The 20,040-nt window shown below is 37.8% G+C and overlaps 1 protein-coding gene across 8 annotated transcripts in view; it reads left to right on the top strand.

Moving 5' to 3' along the window:
• PDE1C (phosphodiesterase 1C, calmodulin-dependent 70kDa) overlaps positions 1-20,040 on the top strand; it is a 465,170-nt gene that overhangs the window by 246,137 nt on the left and 198,993 nt on the right. For 3 of the 8 annotated variants that reach the window (XM_004676840.2, XM_012720876.1, XM_004676841.2), the window contains one exon: positions 4,386-4,412. The exons of the other annotated variants lie outside the window; for them this stretch is intronic. In XM_004676840.2, coding sequence (XP_004676897.1) covers positions 4,386-4,412 — 27 coding nt within the window. The remainder of the gene's footprint in view (positions 1-4,385; positions 4,413-20,040) is intronic. 8 annotated transcript variants of the gene reach the window in all.

The raw sequence follows: 20,040 nt of genomic DNA, 5'->3' as shown, positions 1-20,040 counted from the left end.
ATACATACATACATACATACATAATCCTCTCCCCATCCCTGAATCTCTGAGCTTTGTCTCAGTTCTATATACATAAAATAAGTAAATGAATAAATGAATAAATAAATAAATAAATATTAAAACAAACAATGCTGTGTGTGAAGATAAGTAGAGCCAGAGTTTTAGCTGCTGTGGTCCTTCACTGAGGGGGTCGGTAGTTGACTGCATACAGATGGCCTCCCTCTGCCTGCCTTCTTCACTGCCAACTTTGCCAGCTCCCAGCACACCTCGCTTCTGGTCATGCTCCACTTTCTATATCAGCTCAGTGTAGTTCTAGGAATCTTTGAAACTTGTGATTTATTGTTTTAAGTTTTAAAGAATGGTAAGTTTAAACATTGAAAACCCCCAACAGAACACTTAAAAACATTCCCTTTGTCTTTCAGATTATGAATCAAGGGTAAATTCTTTTGAAGTTAAAAACAGAAGGCTAAGAATAAACTGGCTTCTTTTCCAGTTAATTTCTTGTCTGGATGGAAAAAACCCAGAATGTTCTATTGTTGTTGGTTTTGTCCAATGTTTATTTTTGTCTAGTGTCTAAGTTTCCTCCTGGCATCCTTTGACTTCTTTGTATAATTTCCTTGACTTTCTTTGAAGCCCTCAGAATTTACTTTCTGTCCCAAACACTTTAAGTTTCTGTATCATATGACACAGAACAGGTAAAGAAAGACCAGGGTTTGTAGGAGTCCACAGTGAGTTAATGTATGGAACAGATGTAGAACAGAGCAAATTCAATGGCTGTGAACCCTCTACAGCTCCCATTGCACTTTTCCTATGGGGGAGACCATGTGTGTGGGCGATGTCTCATTGCTCATAGTAATAAACTAGTAAGTAGAATGTTTTCTGATGAGTTGCTGTATAAATTCACTCATTCATTCAATGACAATATGTTGAACAGCTGTGTTCGGCAGAGTAACACAGTAGGTAAGTGGACAAGCCATCATCCTTGCATCAGGCTAATAGACCACTCTGTTTGGAGTAAGTGAAAACATGTGGGTAAGTGCTGGCCGACATGGACACACAAAAGGGCATAATGCAGTTTGGGAGGCACTGAAGGGTTTTCAGGAGGAATTGATCTCTCAGCTGAGAACTAAAGAATGAGCAGGACTCAGGCCTCACTGATCTCGCCCAGTGAGAGGGATCTATGAGTAGGATCTTAAAATTTTAATGAAGCTACATTTTTCTCTTGTGTTTTAAGTTTAACTTTCCAGCTCCAGTGTAAGGTGGCACTATTTAGATTCAGTCTATCTTTATTTGGGGGCTACATAGGTCTAAATGGAGGAAGGCAGCAAGTCTGGGATCTGTGAAGGCATGAAGTGTCTGTGAAGGCTGAGAGTGAGTATCAGGATGGCAACTTGGACTGAAAATCAGGTTTCTTCTTTCCTCTTTGGGTTACCAAGTGCACAACCCTTACTTGATGGGTGTGAGTCACAGTGGCATGTGATTCCTTTATTTTGCTAATAGCCAAACACATGCAACCCTTGGGATAGATGGAGACCTATGTGACAAGGCCGCTTACCTTAGGAAACTCAAAACAAGGGGTGATGTGGTCTCTAAGTTTTAGACTTCTCCTTGCACAGCCTACATGGTACCTGGTAAATTCAATGCAGCATGTTTTCTGAAATTATTCTTTCCATCTTATTGATGTGGAAACTAAAACTTGCGTAGAGCTTGCAGGATCCCTTACAGGTAGAGAGGGGGAAGAGCCTGTTAACATTCTAGAACTCTTTTCAAACCATGGATGAGACAAGGCAAGGCAAGAAGTAAGATCCCTTCTCTCGGGGATCATCTTTTTCTTCTTTTTTATATTTTTTAAATTTATCTTTTTATATCATAGTAGTTTATTTTTACATCATTTTGTGCCCTTTTCCATCTCAGTTGTAATCCCCGTGGGCTTCCCATCACCAAATCACCTGTGTGACATCACCATAGTCCGTGCACTTCCCCCTCCACTTCCCCCTGCACCCCCATAAAATGTCTCTGGTATATAGTTGTTCATTACTATTATTATTATTTTCCTCCTGTCCCTTATGCTTCTGCTATGAGTGAAACCATTTGGTATTTTTCTTTTTCTTTCTGGCTTATTTCAATAAGCATGATCAGGGATCTTCTTTTTAAAAGTTAATTTTTTTTCTAATTGTACTTATAAAACTCAATTTTAATAAGAATATATGAAAATTAATAAAAGGAAAGTAAAAGAAGCCATGTGTTGAGTGACAGTCCTAGATCATGGTAATCCTCGGATAAGTTGCTATTGGTTTGTGACTAGCCACTGTCCTGCCGGTTCTATGTTGCTGCCACCTCTACCTTGCACCTGTCATTGCCATCTATGTTTTCATTTGAACAAAGACAAAATGGGTCATAGTGATTCTGAACTTGAAACGTCTGCCTTTATAAACAACAACAAAAAGAGTGTTGACTTACTTTTTTTGTTAGCAAATCAGTCTCCTGGTTTCCTGGGTACAGTGACTGTAATCGGGTTGCGGGTGTGGAACTAGGGACACCGGGAAGATTTGTACTTCCCAAGGAGATTTGTACTTCTCTTCACAAGGAGATGAGTTTCCTCCCCTGGCACTTCCCTTCCTGTAATTCCCTGTAGTGAAGAGCCTAATTAGAATTTTTTGAGAGCCTTCAGAGTCTACCAAAGCTGACAGAAGCATGGAAACTTGGGGATAGCGGGACAGTACATTTTTATGGTCACTTTCCTTCTTAATATCCACAGGGCATATACTATCTCCATTTGATGGATTAATTAGCCCCAAGCCCAGCAGATTTGCCCGAGGCTAAATGAGGACTGTAATGAGCAGTGTCTTACCAGTAAATTCCAGCCACTTCTGGAGAATTGCTCTTCAGGAGACAGCCCACATTAGCAAGTTCCTACTGCCGCTTGCCTCACTTTTGCTTTGTAAACTTTCTCATTACCCCTCTTTCCCTTAAAAAATATTGATTTATTGAGATATAATCATATAACATATTAGTTTCAAGTGTAGAATGTAATGATTTCCTATCTGTATATATTGCTAGATGGTCACTACAAGAAGTGTTGCTAGCACCCATCATCACACGTGGTTACAAAATTGTTTTCCTTGTGATGTGAACTTTAAGATCTACATTCTAAGCAACCCTCAAATATGCATTAGTCTTATGAACTATCGGCAGTGTGTTCTACAACTTCTTTCTTTGCAGACTTTATATTGATCTTGTGGTTTAATTGTATGATTACACATTGACATTTAAAAGCACAGTTTTAAAAGGTACTGGATGGGGGGGTAATAGTAACAATAGTGGCTGTACAAATAACTAATAGTTATTGCCTCTTTGTTTCTCAACAACACCACGAATTGCTAGGATTTGAATCTGGACCTTGCTATCTTTAAAGCCTGACCTCAGTTAAGATGCTGTGTTCCTCTTAGTTAGCAGGCAGAATGAAGTGTACTTTAAGACCCCCAAACTCCACACACTCTAAATAGGCTTTGCCATCTAGCGCATACAGACAAGATATACTCTCAGTGCATAAGACCTTCAGTAGAAAAGAACTTTAATAGGACTAGTATGCATATGCAGTAGAGAGAACAGAAGAAAGGATTATAGTTTCCAAAGAAAATGCCTGAAGTTATCCGTCTCCTTTGGGGTAAATGCCCAGCCAAACAGGGTTGGCCCAAGCAGGGCCATGAGGCCGGAAAGCTAAGGCACCTCCTGACAGAAAATACAGGAAAGGAGCACAAAGGACAAGGCAATTCTGGAAAAAAAAGAGCGAAATGAAAGTACAAGTCAAGATGAAGGCTGCGTTGTCAGCTTCCCTGTGGGTCTCTCACCCATGTCTTTTCTAAGTGTCACATTCCAGTTCCCCAAGTCCCTGGTGCAAGTCCAAGGTCAAGAAGTGACATGGGTGACTTGGTGATGGGAAACCCGCGGGGGTTACAATTGAGGTGGAAAAAAAAATGTACAAAAAAAAAAAAAAAGAAGAGCACAGCTTCTTCACATGTCTCTCTGCTCCATATGCCTCCTCCAAGTCTTCTCTCCCTAGTCCTTTTTCCTTTCGCTGCTCAGCTCTACCCTTCATTAGGGCCAGGGAACCTCCCTTTTTAGATTACACTGTTGCTCTCTCAAAGATAAAAGGGAAAAACATAGTGGGCAAGAGCCACTGAGCTCTTGGGATGCTGTTCTGTTGCCATTAAACTAGGGTTATATATACTTGACTACAGTATAGCATAAGAATCCCAAACTTGCAACTGGTCTATTTGCAAAGTGTTCAATTCCATGCCCCTCCCATTAAAATTAACATTTTTCTAACCCTCTGCCTGCTTCTAACCCTTTTCTAATATGTGTTTATGCTTCTTTTCCTACAGGAGAAAATATAAGAAAACATCCCAGAGGTAAGAGCATCTTCTGAGAAGGGGAGCTGGTTGGTTGAGTCATTGACAGATCTGCTCAAGTCGGATTCATGGTGGACAAGAATTGCAATAAACAGTCTCTTGATTCCTTCTCATCGAGTTCCCTGTTTTATCTTGGAATTGCTACTGCTGCTGTAAAACTAAATACTGACTGCAGGTGGTTAGTGTGGCCCCGTAACGTGTATCAACCCAAGAGTGGATCATACAGAATAAAAAGCTATTGCTGTTGTTGAGCTAGTGATTTTAGTAAAACCTTGACCAAGAAAGGACTGGACTGAGGATACTGAAGGCTTATGCATAAAGAACACAGGCAGTTTTTTTTTTTTAATGTGTGAACAGTAATTATAATTAACTTTTTCTAAAAGAAAAGGTATATGTAATAGTAGATAATAAGAATAACAATTTAACTCCAGTCTTTTCTGCTCCTTTTTACTCAAAACATAAAGCAGTGAAAATCCCAGGTTAACATGCAAGTGAAAAAAGATGTTCATTTACATATTAAACATAAAAATTCACTAGTAAAATCTTGTCATTTTCTCGAAAACACACATTGATAGTATTCCTTTATCTCATTATGAATTAGGTTCTGCACACAGGGAGGGATTTAAACGCACTCAATGTTTGCATTTTCTTTTGCCTGAAATTCCCTTTGCCTGATTCACTGATAAAGTGCCATTGTGCTCAAAGCTTTGGTAAAAATTCTTTAAGAGTATTGACGTCATGTTGATTTGACTGTAGGAAGGGTATTTAAAGTACAATTTTTTTCCATCTATCATCATCCACCATACACCCATTGCATGGAAAAGCAGATCTATAAAGAGGAGTCAGTAACCTGGCTTGGGGCCAGACTTTGCAGGCAGACGCTAGGGTGTGGAAACCACCATGGGGTCAGGCAGACCCTGAACTGGATGTATCATGTGTATTTTCAGGTCAGAAAAAACTTACTGGTTCTTTGACTGCATGCCCAGTTGAGAACCATTTGTCAGTAGGTATTATTTGAACTTTGCATTGAAGTGTCCTTTGACAGAGAGCTGCTGACTTGGGAGCAGCATGTGTTTTTGTGTATGCATGCAAATTATGAATAGAGAGAGGGAAAATGGGTTCTCTAAATAATAGAGTAGTGCCATGAACTTCTATCATGTGGAACTTACACATTGGCTCATCTTATATTCACATTTTCCTTTTCATTTGTTTTCATGAATTTAGTTGGGCCATAATGGCACATAAGGGGTTCTTGGCTCTTCTTCTTCTTCTTTTTTTTTTTAAGATTTATTTATTTATGCATACAGAAGTGGGGTACAGGCCAGAGGTGCAGGGGCAGTGAGAGGATTCACCAGTGATAGAAGGGGGAGCAGAACAGGCCAACTGACGAAGTACACTGCTGAGGGGGGCAGCTGGAGAGACAGGAGAGGTCTGCTCTGGGGCAGGCAGGGATCAAACTCATGCTGAAGTGGCTTTAGCTTTTTAGTTCTGTGCTTTAACCCGCTGCACCAACAGGGAGGGCCCTCTTGGCTTCTTTTATTTCTCCAGGCTCATCCCCTACTTCTTAATCTCCCTTTTTATTCTCTAAACTTTACTTGCCGATTTTCATCAACGTTGTGGATCTAAAGATATAATCATCTTAGGAAGAACTTTTGGTCGACTTTTAGTGACTGTATTTATCTTAATCTTACTTAAGGGTCTAGATTTCACATGTCAGTGGGTTTTTCTTGAATTAGCTTGGGCAAAATATGGTAATTTCAAAGTTATCCAGGAAAGTCTTACCATGTCAAAGTGGGTAAATATCTGGCTTGTTAACTGTAGTTCTCTGACCCCGCCATGCTGACTCATCCCTCTGTTCTTTGCACTTACTCTTCCTTCATCCCCATCAAACACTGTTCCTTTGCACAGGTGATACTCTGGGCTGTGTGTCCGTGTTCCTTGTGCTCCTATATCTACGCTCTCTTTCTTGCTCCCAGACTAAATGTAAGCACCTGGTATATTATGCCTTCTGCTATCTCTTGTATCTGCCACAGTGCCTGGAATATAGTAAGTAGCTCCTCAGTAAATTCTGTGTGTGAATGAATGATTACTAACTGCTCTCCTTATGGAGTGAACTCTGTTCAATTGGTGTATTTTTTCAGATTGTTGCTGGTGGCACTAGAAGTGCCACTGCTGTAATTAGATATAGCTCAATCTGGAGTAGACTAAAATGTAAACCTAGATTGTTTTTCTTAGTGTCTGTATTTCTTCTTTCATTTATTAGATAAAATCATGTGATTCTTCTCAGGTGTTTTTGAGGAAATGTCTTTGAATTCTGGATCTGACCCAATGAAAACTGAGTAATGATACTCTTTCTTAAACCTTTCTTAATGACAGAGATGTTCTAATATCAACTATTCTAGCCTCGATGACTTCCATCAAGGAAGGAGAGGCAGTTAGAATACTCTTAATGCAAAACACCATCTTATTGAAAAGAGTTTAAAATGCACATTCCAAAGAAATTGTGTGGTTTCAATAATTTTTTTTCACCAAGCATTAGAGGTCCCTCATTTGGTCTAAATAAATATCTAGTGTCTGTGTTTCACTGATGATATTTGACTGTAGTAGTATAGTTTTAAACAGATTACATTGAGACCAGCAATCCCTAATGCAATTAAAATCCACCAGTGAGTTTCACCAATGCTACTTTGAGAAAGCCACTTTCACTTTTTTTTTTTTTACAGATTTATTTATTTATGCATACAGAACTGGGGGATAGGCCAGAGGTGCAGGGGCCATGAGAGGACTCACCAGAGACAGAGTTGGGAGCAGAACAGGCCAACTGACAATGTACATTGCTGAGGGGAGCAGCGGTCGAGTCAGGAGAGGTCTGCCATGCCACGTGGGTCACCTCCGGGGCCAGAGATTGAACTCATGCTGAAGTGGCTTTAGCTTCTTAGTGCTGTGTTTACCCGCTGCGCCACCAGGGAGGGCTCACCTTTTCTTTTATTAAAAAATATATAATTTATTTATTTGTATGTACTTTACATCATTTTTGTTTGCTTTCTTTTTGCAGATGTTGTCCCCAGAGAAGTTCCACCACCAATTCACCCATGCACCCTCTTCATATTCTCTTGTGCTCTTCTCACTCTCCCCTGCAGAATATAACTGACTTATAGTTGTCTGATTATTTTTTTCCCCCCTAGATTTCCTATATTCCTCCTGTAAGTGAAACCCTCTGGTATTTTTCTTGTTCCTTCTGACTTATTTCACTGAGCATAATCCTTTCTAGCTCCATCCAATTTGTTGTGGATGGCATTAGTTTATCTTTTTGATTGCTGAATAGTATTCCATTTGTGTATATGTACCACATCTTCTCGATCCAGTCGTGTATTTTTGGATATTTGCATTGATTCCACATTTTACCTATTATAAATAATGCTGAAATAAACAGGGGTGTATGTATTTTTTATTATTATTAATGATTTTGTGTCATTTGGGTAGATCCCTAGGAGTGGAATTGTTGGGTCATATGGTAGCTCCATTTTTAGTAGATTGAGGAACTTCCATACAGCTTTCTATAGTGGTAGGACTGGTATGCATTCCCACTAGCAGTGCAGGAGAGTTCTCACCCTACCTTATCTAATGTGCTTTATCTCATAGCATATTACCTAGGGTCCTACAATTTCTAAATAAAGCCCATAATCCCAAGTAGTGGTGTCATCATTTGCTATGCAGTGTAGCATTATTGTGAATGAATTATTGTGATAAAATTAGCTAAAACTCTAAGGCTTCTTAGTGGTTACTATACCTTTTTGAATATAGAGAACTTACACAGATGGCTAAATAATTCTGTCTTGTTCAGGTTCATCAGGCACATGGTAGTAATTGCATGTGAACCACTGAGCAGTATGCAAATTAACCACTCAAAGTAGAGGGCATAATAGTGTTCAGTAGTAAAAGGTAATTTATCATTTTCATATGTAGTTAACCTAGGGTATGAGATATTTCAAAGTTGCCTCAATTTTATTTTAAAGAGAGATAAATAGACAGATGAGAGGGAGTTTCATAAGAGAGCTGCTCCAACCTGTCAAATTTCAAATTACTATGTTGAGTTTTCTGAAAGCATATTTTTGCATATCTGACGTGAATGCTGTTGCATTTTTATTATGTCGAGGTAATAAAAAAGCAGACTGTCTTGTACCAGCTTCACTGGAGTCATATAAAGTGCAAATTAATAGAGCAGTCCTCTGTTTTTGAGGTTTGAACTCTTCTATTTTTAATCACATACATATTTTCATATGAAACAGATCTATGTCTACTAATCTATCATTGAGTGAAAAACCATCCTCAGACTAATGGCTTAAAACAATTGTTTTAATTTGCTCAAAAATTTTGCGTCAGGAATTCATGAAGGACTTGCCTAGTTGGTTTGGATTTGACCCACCTTGTGTCACCTGGGGCTTGGGGGATGGAAAGTCCTCTCCCAAGATGTCTTCTTCACTCACATGTGGGGAGCTCTGGCACTCTGTGTTTCTTTCTCTCTTTATTTTATCGCTCTGGCTTCATCCTCTGGTATGTCTCCATGGAAGTTGGACTTCTTATTCCTGGGAGTCTTAGAGATAAGAAGTGGAAGCTGATGATCTCTTAATTATAACTTGGGCCATAAACTGGCACAAAATCACTTCTATTTTATCTTATTAGTCTTGAATCCTTACCCAGATTCAAGAGAAGTCACATGGAGTTCATCTCTTGAAGAAAGGGTATTAAAGAAATTGAGCCATTCTTCATGTACCCCATCTTCTGCCTTTTTCAGAGTGATTTGTTTGAGATCTTTTCTGGGAATCTATAGAGTTGAAATATGTGGATACCTTAGTTGATGAATAATAGGCATCTTTAACTATTGCTTAATACCTCTGTTAGCTGCTGGTCTGTTTGAATGTATGTTTATCTATTTGATGATTTTAAAAAAGATTTATTTATTTATGCATAAAGAACTGGGGTATAGGCCAGAGGTACAAGAGTGGTGAGAGGATTCACCAGAGACAGAACAGGGAGAAGAACAGGCAGACTAAGGAAGTACATTGCTGTGGGCAGGTCAGGAGACATCTGCCACGCCATGTAGACCACCTCCTGGGTGGAAGATCGAGCTCATGTTGTAGTGGCTTTAGTTTCTTAGTGCTGTGTTTTAACCTGCTGTGCCACCAGGGAGGGCCCTCTATTTGATGATTTATTTGGAGTGGGACTTACAAGAGTAGCAATGATTCCTTTTCCACATTAGATTTTGCATACTGGTGTGGACTCAACTGGTTAGTTGAATTCTAAGTGTAGTTTTCTGGCTTCAGTTGATTAGTCAAATAAAGCTGGTGGTTGTGTGTAGGAGAACTAAGTGAAATAACTTACAGGGTTTAGATATTGTAGTTTTGCTTTAAACATTGGGGGAAAGATAGTTCTAAGTATAAAAATAACTTACTGATCTTTAAATTTTCTTGCTAAATTTTATTTTGTTTCACCTACATATTTATTAACCTTTCAAAGTCATGTTAAAGAAAAAAACTTCACTGACTTTCAACACCATCATCATCCTACTATCACTTAACTGAGTTAAATGTGTTTTAAAAAGTATTTTATAAAGCACTAGGCAGTTGTCGGAGCACAAAAGAATGTTTTGATGATAGTGATTCTACGGCCTTTCACTTTTAATATTAAGGGAGACATCTATCTTTTCCAAGACGAGAATCTCAACCAAAAGAGTGTTGTTAGAAGTACTCTTTACCTGGCTAGAAAGGACACCAAGAGGTAGGAGACAAGCTTATTTATGCACAGAAAACCTTATTGGATTGGGTTTTAAATCAGCATTTAAAAGTAGTCATCTTTTTCCTTTTGAATGAGACTTGTTCAAAGTATCATTTATTCCAAGAGATTTGCTGAAATGATGAAATGGTAAGTTGACAGGGAGATTACACAGGAAGCCTGCTTTCCCATAAAATTCTCATCAAGTAGTTTTTTAAGTTACCAGATTTGGCTATGAGAAGCTTAAATTTTTGAGAAAGCATGCTAGAACATGTACAAAATAATCACAAATACCTAGAAATCATCAAATACTTTTGGGCTGCTCCTGAATAAAGGAATTTTTGTCAATCATGAGGCTATATGCTGATTGTGTGTTAGAAGTTTTTCTAACACATGTGCACATCCACACACATATGTGCTCATACCCTAATTTCTGTGATTGTCCAGTACCATCAGAGGTATGTGTACAAGTAAAGACTTATCCACAAGCTGAGGGCCTCTGCAAATATGTGTACAATTTACATACAGTTTCATTTTTCTGCTATGGAGGTCCTTTGGTCAGGATGATCAGAGTTGGAAATTTTGAGCCACAATGGTAGTTAAACCCCACATTAGCATGGAGGTTTTGTTGCTTTGCTGTTAATCCTAGCTCCATTTAAATAACTTAAGTGGAAACTTTGGTTTTGACTATATTTATGACTATACATGTGACTGTATATATGATTTTAGAAATCTAGACATTTTGGTGAACAATTAACTTTAGCCAACAATCTCTCATCTCTTCAATTATTTAATTACTTTGAGACTCACTTTCACAGTACTTTTGAAAAATCTTCCAATGTAACAAAACTTTAGTTACTACTACTCCCATATGTTTACATAAATACTGGAAATAAAAAGATATATAAAAATTTTACATACCTGTGAAGTAGAATGCAGGCTTATCGGTGAGACATACATGAACAAAACAGTGTCAGGTACCAAAATAGCTCATTTGGGGTATTTAGTCTTCTGGGGAATACTTACACACTATGATACACCTTCTCTCACTAGATTATAAAGAGATTCTATACTGTTGCTTATTATTCATGGTGCTTCAAAGATGGGTCTAATAGGTTAGTTGAGAATTTTTTTGATTTGCATTTTTTAACATAGTATGATTTGCTGATTCTTTAGACTTTTTATTAAATTGGTAAGTGGCTCAAAATATTATGAATATTAGGGGGAAGACAATTCAGGGTACAAACATGCGAGATAATTGATAAAGTGTATATCACACACGCAGGTAATAGAGTGGATTCTCTCTGTTGCAAGGCAAAACCAAGAATTATTTTTTCTCCCAGTGTCTGCCTTCTTACGCTTGGATTTTTATGTCTCAGTAATCACATTTGATGATGTAATTGATCAAATTCAGCAAATGTTTCTCTTAGTCAGGTGTCCATCTTAGTCTTCATGAATCATCACAATAATGAGTCATCAACAGAACTTCCACCTTTGCTGTTAATAATAGTTTGTCATGCATGAGGCTGGAAGGTAATATCCTAATGGATATCAGCTCTCAGTGGCTATATCCTTATGGTAGCAGGTTATCTTCTGTTAACCAGTGCCCTTACTTTATTGCCAAATATTAAGACTTATTGTTGAATTCTGACCTACTTTCAGCATTGCTGATATAAAATCAGTAGACTGTTGTACTTTGCCATTGCAATGAAAAAATGACAGGATATAGAACCAGGCATGGTAAGAAAGGGATCTGAGATGTAGTAGTAGCTCAAGCAGTGAATCTCAGAAATATACCTGGACACTAGTAGCAGAATTAACATTGGCACTGAGTGATCATTTCCTGAGTTGAGGATCTTCTAAGGCACAATTCAGTTTCTTTTCTCTTTCATCTGCATGTCTGATAATGATTACCCTTCTCTCACTCACTCAGCATCAAAACTTTTGAGTCACTTTCAATGGTCTTCTATTGTGTGTACACTTCAAGTTTAACAACTTTCTTTTTTTTTAAGATTTATTTATTTATGCATACAGAACTGGGGTACAGGCCAGAGGTGCAGGGGCAGTGAGAGGATTCACCAGAGACAGAGTGGGGAGCAGAGTAGACAGAGTGGGGAGCAGAGTAGACAGAGTGGGGAGCAGAGCAGGCAGATCAACGAAGTATACTGCTGAGGGGAGCAGCGGATGGGTCAGGAGAGGTCTGCCAGCCATGTGGGTCACCTCCAGGGCAGGGATTGAACTCATATAGAAGTGGCTTTAGCTTCTCAGTGCTGTGCTTTAACCTGCTGCACCACTGGGCAGGGCCCTTAACTTTAACAACTTTTAACTCATAATAAATGGGTCTCTGACTAGGCTGTGGGATTTTCCTTCTTACTATTTTTACTCTTATGATTTTGATTCAAATTTACCCATCTCTCAGATTACCTCCTACTCACTCTCTTTACTCTGGTTTCTTCATATCCATTCTGCCTACCTGCGTCTGTTACTTTTTCCATAATGTCTCTGATTGTGCCGTGTCAGCTTAAAAATTAGCAACACAAATCTTCATCAATTTCCTTTGGTTAATACAGATCTGTCTTCTCATAAAGGACTTTAAGGGTGCCCATATCTGTCTCTACCTCAAATTTTCTGCTCTGTCTCTGGTAATGACTTCCATTCACCCTATGTTCTAGTTAAACCGAACTCTTCACTGACTCTTCATATTTATATTCTCTATCCATAATATTTCTATTATTTAAGACAGTTCATTTTTTTCCTTTGGAAATCCCATCATTTAAGTGTTTGATTTAAACCCCATTTTTTCCATGAAACATTCTTAGGTCTTTTCATTCACAAGAGATCTCTCCCTCTCAGTTACTACTGTTCTAATTTCATATAAAATAGTTGCATACATCCCGTTATTAGAATCATAGTTACTTTTTTTTTTTGAGTAGGGAATATGCTCCCTCAGTGATTGGTGCTTTGGACATAGTTGGTATTTATTAAATACAGGTTGAATTTATGAATGAATTGGATTGGGATCCTTCATATATTTCTACTGTGGATCACTACTAAAGTATTGGGTTGATAAGGTTAGACTGATACATCACTCATACTTACAAGGGCTTTGCAGGTAGACATCACATACTCCCATATGCAGACTCCCATTTGGCCCTCACACTGCCTTTTTATGATTCTAGTCCTTTGAGTTGAGGTCCTTTCTCAAGAAGAGTGGAGCTCTGTGTATAGTTATCAAGCATCTGGCATGCCTGGTGGACAAACAGAAGGTATGTAATTGTTTGGATTTTTGATTCTCCCAGAATATAACTCTAACTTTGGGTGGAAAATCTGAGAATATTTTTTCTTCTCTATGTTGATGCTTCCATCACTGCTCTCCTCCATTCAAATCATTAATCTTAGAAATGTTTAATGTAGTATCAAATGTATTTGTTTGAGATGCATTATTCTGAATACTTGATAACCATGTGATGTTCAACATTTGGATGTTCTCTGGTGTTTTGCCAAAATGATTTCTAGAATCATTTTCTTAGATTGTCTGATAAGTCCTAAATGTGCCTTTAAGATAATTCAATAGCACTCATGCTGGACTTTATTGAGTGATTCAATCACTGGTGAGCACTTATAAATTGGGGCCAAGTCCAAATGTAACAGCAGTAGCTTAAGAGGCAAATTTTGGAGTCCTTGGAAACAAACAGTTAACTGGACCCAACAGTGTAGTGACAACGTTTAACCTTCTTCGTTGTGGTGCTATTTGTAGGAGTTTTAGAAACTTATCTAGTTTCTACTCACAAGAGCCCAGGAGTAAACCCTCCCTTCTGCTTGTGATAACCAAAGGTGATCCCAGAGGAGAAAATTACCTCTGATTGAGAATCATTGGTATGGCTGAAAACTACTGGTAAAGATGGAAGATTAGGAATCAGATTTGGAAGAAATCACATTTGGAAGACTATGTTCACAGAGATTTTTTCTCATAGCTATTAGAGCAGTTCCCTTAGTGTACAGAGTGTTGGAAACTACCAGGAGGAGGCACATGTTCTCATATGAGCATGGAACTGCTTAAGGTGTTGGTTTCATAACTGCTTTTTCCATTGGGGATCAGCCTTTTCTTTCTTTTGCAGCACACGGGGTAAAGAGATATTCTGAGTTAAAAAAAAAAAAAAAGGAATCATATTTGGATCCTGCCACTAATCAGCAATGCCAATTTCTCCTCTGTGGCCTATGTCTTTATCTTTAAAGAATGAGCTTGAACATGAGAATTTATCTGGTTCCTTTAAATTTAATTTAAATAAATAATATTCTCTGATTCTCTGACTCTGAGGTCCTTCCACAAGAAGCCCAGGACACTAAACAACATTGATTGTGGTGGCAGAAACTCTGCTCTAGCTAAACCAGAGACTAGGAACAACATTCCCAATTTGCATGTGGGTAACTGGGCAGGTGGCATAGTCTGATCCCATGTTGATGGTCATTTGGCTCCCAGCTGGACCATTCTCAATTATGACTTCTAATTGCACCTAAATACTGTGATCTAATCATGGGAAGGACATTAAAAGACAGTTGTCAGAACATAAACTTTGGCAAAAATAAAGGTATCTCCCAAGTGCATACTATTGGTTAAATTTACTGTGTATTTACTGTGTTCTAGGTGCTTCAAATACTTTATCTTATTTAATCCTCACAAGGATCGTATTTTCCTGATGAGGAACTCAGGGATAATAAGGAACTTGACTGAGTCACAAAGCAGAGAGGTGTTTGAGCTGGTAATGAAAGGCAAGTCTTTGGAAGGCAGAAGCTTCTTAAGTTCTTTCTATTCCAATGATTAAAATAACGTTTCCCTTTACAGCTGTGAGTCCTCTCTTTTTCTCCTAATGAACAACTTAAAGCTGAATAAAATCAATGGTCAGGAAGATACATCTTTTGGAGTTTATTTCCCCACCTTACCTGTTGTTCTTTTTTCATTGGGACATTTTATGCCTGAAAATTTTCATACTGGCCTTAAACCACAAGTTGAAAATCTCAGAAAAGCTTAATGAAGACTTAGAAAAACAGTCTATGTTTAAATAATGTGATTGAATGGGGAAAGATCTTTCACCTTAACTATCAAGTTGTTTTTTTCAAAAATCCCCTATTTTGTTACATAACAACTTAAAGTGTTTTGAAGGGATATAGTCAGTCAGACATGAGTACATAACTCTATGCATAAGAAGTAAATAATAGAAATAGAGTCATATAAAAGAAAACATGTTTTGTAATTTTTTTTTAGTCTGATAGTTCTTTTCAAAGATTCTCTGGTCAGTGTCTGATTTCCCCCCTGACTTTCCACAAGTTGGAATCACTCTCAAATCTGAACTGTTTATTTTCATAAATTTGGATGAAAAATTTAAGAAAGCTTGAATAGGCTAAGTAGAGAATCTGTTTGTAAAGAGTAATGTTTGTAGTCTTTGCTCAGTTATGAAATAAGAAAGATAGGGGTTCAGTCAAGAGCTGTGGTTTGCAGTTATCCATACTTAGGTTGAAATCTGAGTCTGAAACAAATTCTGTGTAATGGTTGGCTAGGTTCCCCTCTTTGCCAGAACTTCAGTTTCCTCTTGGTTAAATGGAAATCATAGTAACTTGCTTCCTGGGTTTTTAGGAATCTAAAATATGATAGTATATAGAATGCACATGGGAATTGTTCCATCTCTAAGGGCTTGGAAGATCCTTCAGAGAGAAACTGGAATTCTGTAATCATTGTGCAAAGGGCTTGTGCTTTGAGATGCTGGAGGGTAGAAGTCTTGGGTTTTCTAATGAAACTGGTAAGAAAAAGTCCCTGCACTTTAAGGGCTCCAGGAAGGCAGGGACTGTGTCTTTATTTACTGTAGGGTAAATCAGCTGCAAGTGATAGTGGACAGTCTTTTGAGATACATGACCAAGATGGAAAGAAGGGGAGAAAATTATGCTAGGTAACAGTAATTGGGACAAGAGCCTTAACTCAGGGAAAAAGAAAAGGTTGGAAAGGTACATTCATTTTCAGTTCTCTATTTGAAGGAAAATTTATGTTCTTTGACTTATCATACAGCGAATAACAATGTATCTTACTGAATGATAGCGTACATTCTACACTCAGTACTTGATTTCTAATCCCTGCTCTACTTAATGCTGAGTGTATGAACTTGAATAAATTGTGTAATTTCTCTAGGCCAGTGGTTCTTATGTGTGGTGATGTTTCCCCAGAGGACATTTGGCATTCTCACATCTGGGTGTGGGAATGACTCTTGACATCTAAGATGTAGAGACCAAAGATGCTGCAAGACATCTACAGTGCACAGGACATACCATAACCAAGAATTGTCCCGTTGAAACGCTCAGTGTTGAGCTGGACACACCTTGCTTTAAGCCTCTTTCTCTTCACCTGTACAAAAGGGAATAATAACAATATTTACCTCACATAGCTCTTGCAAGGGCTAAAAGAGATGACTTTGGAAAGCATTAAGTGCACTTCCTAGCTGTTAGTAAGCGCAATTATTTTTATTAATGTTTTGGCCTATGATATATTACTTATGTAGCAGTTATAAATTTTGTTTTATAATTTGTGTAGCTGAAAGATAAGTTTTTACAGGTATAATAGATTCATTTAAGTTTTATAAGGAAAAATTTAAAAAGTCCTTTTATCCATGTATTGAAAGATTTTTAAACTTTTTTAAAGGGAGAATACTGTTCAGTTTATATAAATATAGTACACTTTATACTAATATCAAAAATACTAACTTTTATATGCTGTGTCATTCTTCTACCCTGGAAAAGGCATAAAATCATCAATCTTAAAAGAAGTAATTTGATATTATTGTATAGGAGATGATAAATCAATTATTAGGAAATAAAGACCTATCCATACCTATGAGTATGTACAGAATAAATTATCATAGTAATTTTAGCTAAAACTGGTAACTACAAGGCAAGAACCAATGTAAATTTCAATAGATTTCTACTTAGTATTTCAAGAACAGAAAACTGTTCCTTGAAAGTGACACAAGCCCAGTCACCAAAACCATGCCAGCAAAAGCACAGCTCTATGTGGAGTCACAGAAGGCTCCGTTGTGAGCTTGTGAATTGCTTTGCCCTGTCACTAGGGTGTAGGGTCGCCTGGGGATCTGGTGGCCTTCTGGTATGAATGCAAATAGAGGACTTGTGGATTAACTTTTCGATTTCCTATCATCAGTTTTTTAATCTTTAATACATGTTATCATTCAGGTCTTAATAAAGAATTTCTTAGAGGTAGCATAATAATGAAATTGTTTACCTTAAGAGCCTGATGTGTGACATATGGGCTGTGAGAAGAGGGATTATCCTTCTGCTGTTATGCCAATATCATAATTCTGGGTAATTTTACCATAATTTTTTGATGATTTTACTAATTGTAGTGTACTGTGTGGTTAACAATAGTAATGTATTTACTGGTCACCACTACTCACCATGACCCATTTTCTTTAAGAGAAAAAGATAGAGAATTAATCCTGTTGCTAGTACAAACAGTGCCTGTGTTTGGATAAACAGAAGTGTCATTCCTTCGGAGCACTGGGAATGAGGTTACATAGTAATAACATAATAGTGAGGTAATGGTGATGGCAGTGATGCGATGATGGTGCTGATGGTGGTGGTGGTGGCTCATGAGCACATTAAGACTGTGGTTTATGCTCATTAGATCACACTCACTTCCTACTTTTACCTATTAGACTTCTAGTTGCCATTTCCCCCTGCTGATTTCTCTTTATTGAGAAGTGTGTTCTAGGAACACGATTTTGGGATTTGACGAGTGAGGTTCTGATGAAGCTATTGTAAAGCTTAAATCACTTCTCATTTACCATCAGTATTTTGAATAGAAAGGAATTTTCCTTAAATAAGTCTCTTATGTAGAAAATGAATCATGTTTAAAGGATACTTTTACTCTTTAACTGGTGGGATGCATTGTTCTCCCTCCTTGATATCAGTGACTTACATCTGCAGTTGGTTTGTATGGGCCTTTCCAGGGGCCTAATCACACCAGAAGTCTGTAAGCAGGACAATATAGTCTTGGTGATGAGACTATGGATTTTGGTGTCTGAGAGACATAAAGTGAAATCTCCATTTCTACACTTCCTTAATTTTGTGATTTTTTCAGCTATATAAGCGTACATGTTCTCAGGATATGGACTACTAATAGTATTTAACTTGTAGGGTTGTTGATAAGGACTTCATAAAGCAATGTATGTATGATTCTAGGTGTATAAGTATTTGGTAATTATTAGCTGATTATACAATGCTGGCCCCTCCTAATAAAAAATAAGGGCCGTAGAACTCCATTCTTTATCATAATTGAGAATGAGATCTTGCAAACTCTCTGCAAAACTTGGCCTCCCTCAAGGACATATTCTGCTTGTACAGGAGATTAATTTTTCAGGATCTCATTTTTCAGAGGAGTAGTTGGCATGGTGCCAGCAAATTATGGGAAGAGGTGGAAAAGCTGATGCTGAGTTTCCAGATTGGTCCACAAAATTGACGATAAAGTACAGACCTACAAAAAGGGCCTAAAAGAAAGAATCCAGCTGTTTCAGTCAGTGAAATGAGGTGTCATATATTCATTGTTGCTTCCTGTATTCGATCTCTAAGAGGTCCTGCAATGTCAGAGGGGGGGACCTAATATACCCATCAGAGATTTAAAAGAGGGATGTCAAATGTGGAAAATGAAAAAACGAAAGTTAGCCCACATGGATTTCATAAAGAATACTACCCAAAAGTTTTATGAAGAGCAAATTGAAAGTATATATATTTTAAAAAGGATTTCTACCTATTGAGTAGATTAAATTAGGCATATATATGCCTAATTTAATTTATAAGTGGAAGTAAGTTTCAACTTTTCTAACTATATCCCCAAAAATTTCATTGCATATTTATCAGGTATTACGTATGTGTGATGGTCAAGCACTGTGAGGCATAAGAAAATAAATTTTAAAAGAAAAATGTGGTTTCTGCACTCCAGGATTTAATGGCATAATGGAAGAAGATGGGAATTTTTTTAAATTTTATAATAGTTTATTTTTACATATTTTTGTGCATTTTTCCATCTCAGTTGCAACCCTTTTGGGTTTTCCATCACCAAATCACCTATGTGCCATCGCCATAGTCCAGTGCATTTCCCTCCCCACACTGGTTTTGATCCTATTCCCCACTCCACCCCCACAAAACGTCTCTGGTATATAACTGTTCATCATTATCATTATTTTCTCACTTGTTCCTTTATATTCCTGCTATGAGAGAAACCATCGTTTTTTCCCCTTTTCTTTCTGGCTTATTTCACTAAGCATGATCTTTTCCAGCTCCATCCATGTTGCTACAAAAGGCATGTTTTTTTTTGCTTGCTGAGTAATATTCCATTGTGTATATGTACCACATCTTTTTAATCCAGTCATCCAATTTTGGGCGTTGGGGCTGTTTCCATGTCTTTCCAGTTGTGAATAAAGCAGCAATAAACATGGGGGTGCAGGTATCTTTTTGAATCAGTGTTTTTGTGTCTTGTGGGTAGATACCTAGGAGTGAGATTGCTGGGTCGTAGGGAAGCTCCATGTTTAGCAGTTTGAGGAACCTCCAAACAGTTTTCCATAGTGGTTGTACTAGTTTGCATTCAGAAGATGGGAATTTTTGATATAACTTGTTTGGTAGGGTGCCGAGACACAGAGGAGAAGCACTCTGGTTCCTGATCTTAACAGACCTGTGGAGTTATACTTGTCACACTGGACTTTTGCATGCTTCCCTAACCATCCCTTTTGCTTATTTTTGTTTCTCTAAGGAAACTGTAAGATGAATATTTTGGAGCAGGGGGTTGAGTGATTATGGCTGACCT

The sequence above is a fragment of the Condylura cristata genome, unplaced genomic scaffold (genome assembly GCF_000260355.1).
Source record: "Condylura cristata isolate star-nosed mole 26May11 unplaced genomic scaffold, ConCri1.0 scaffold00005, whole genome shotgun sequence".
Taxonomy (NCBI): Eukaryota; Metazoa; Chordata; class Mammalia; order Eulipotyphla; family Talpidae; genus Condylura; species Condylura cristata.
This window is presented reverse-complemented; position numbering and strand designations above follow the sequence as displayed.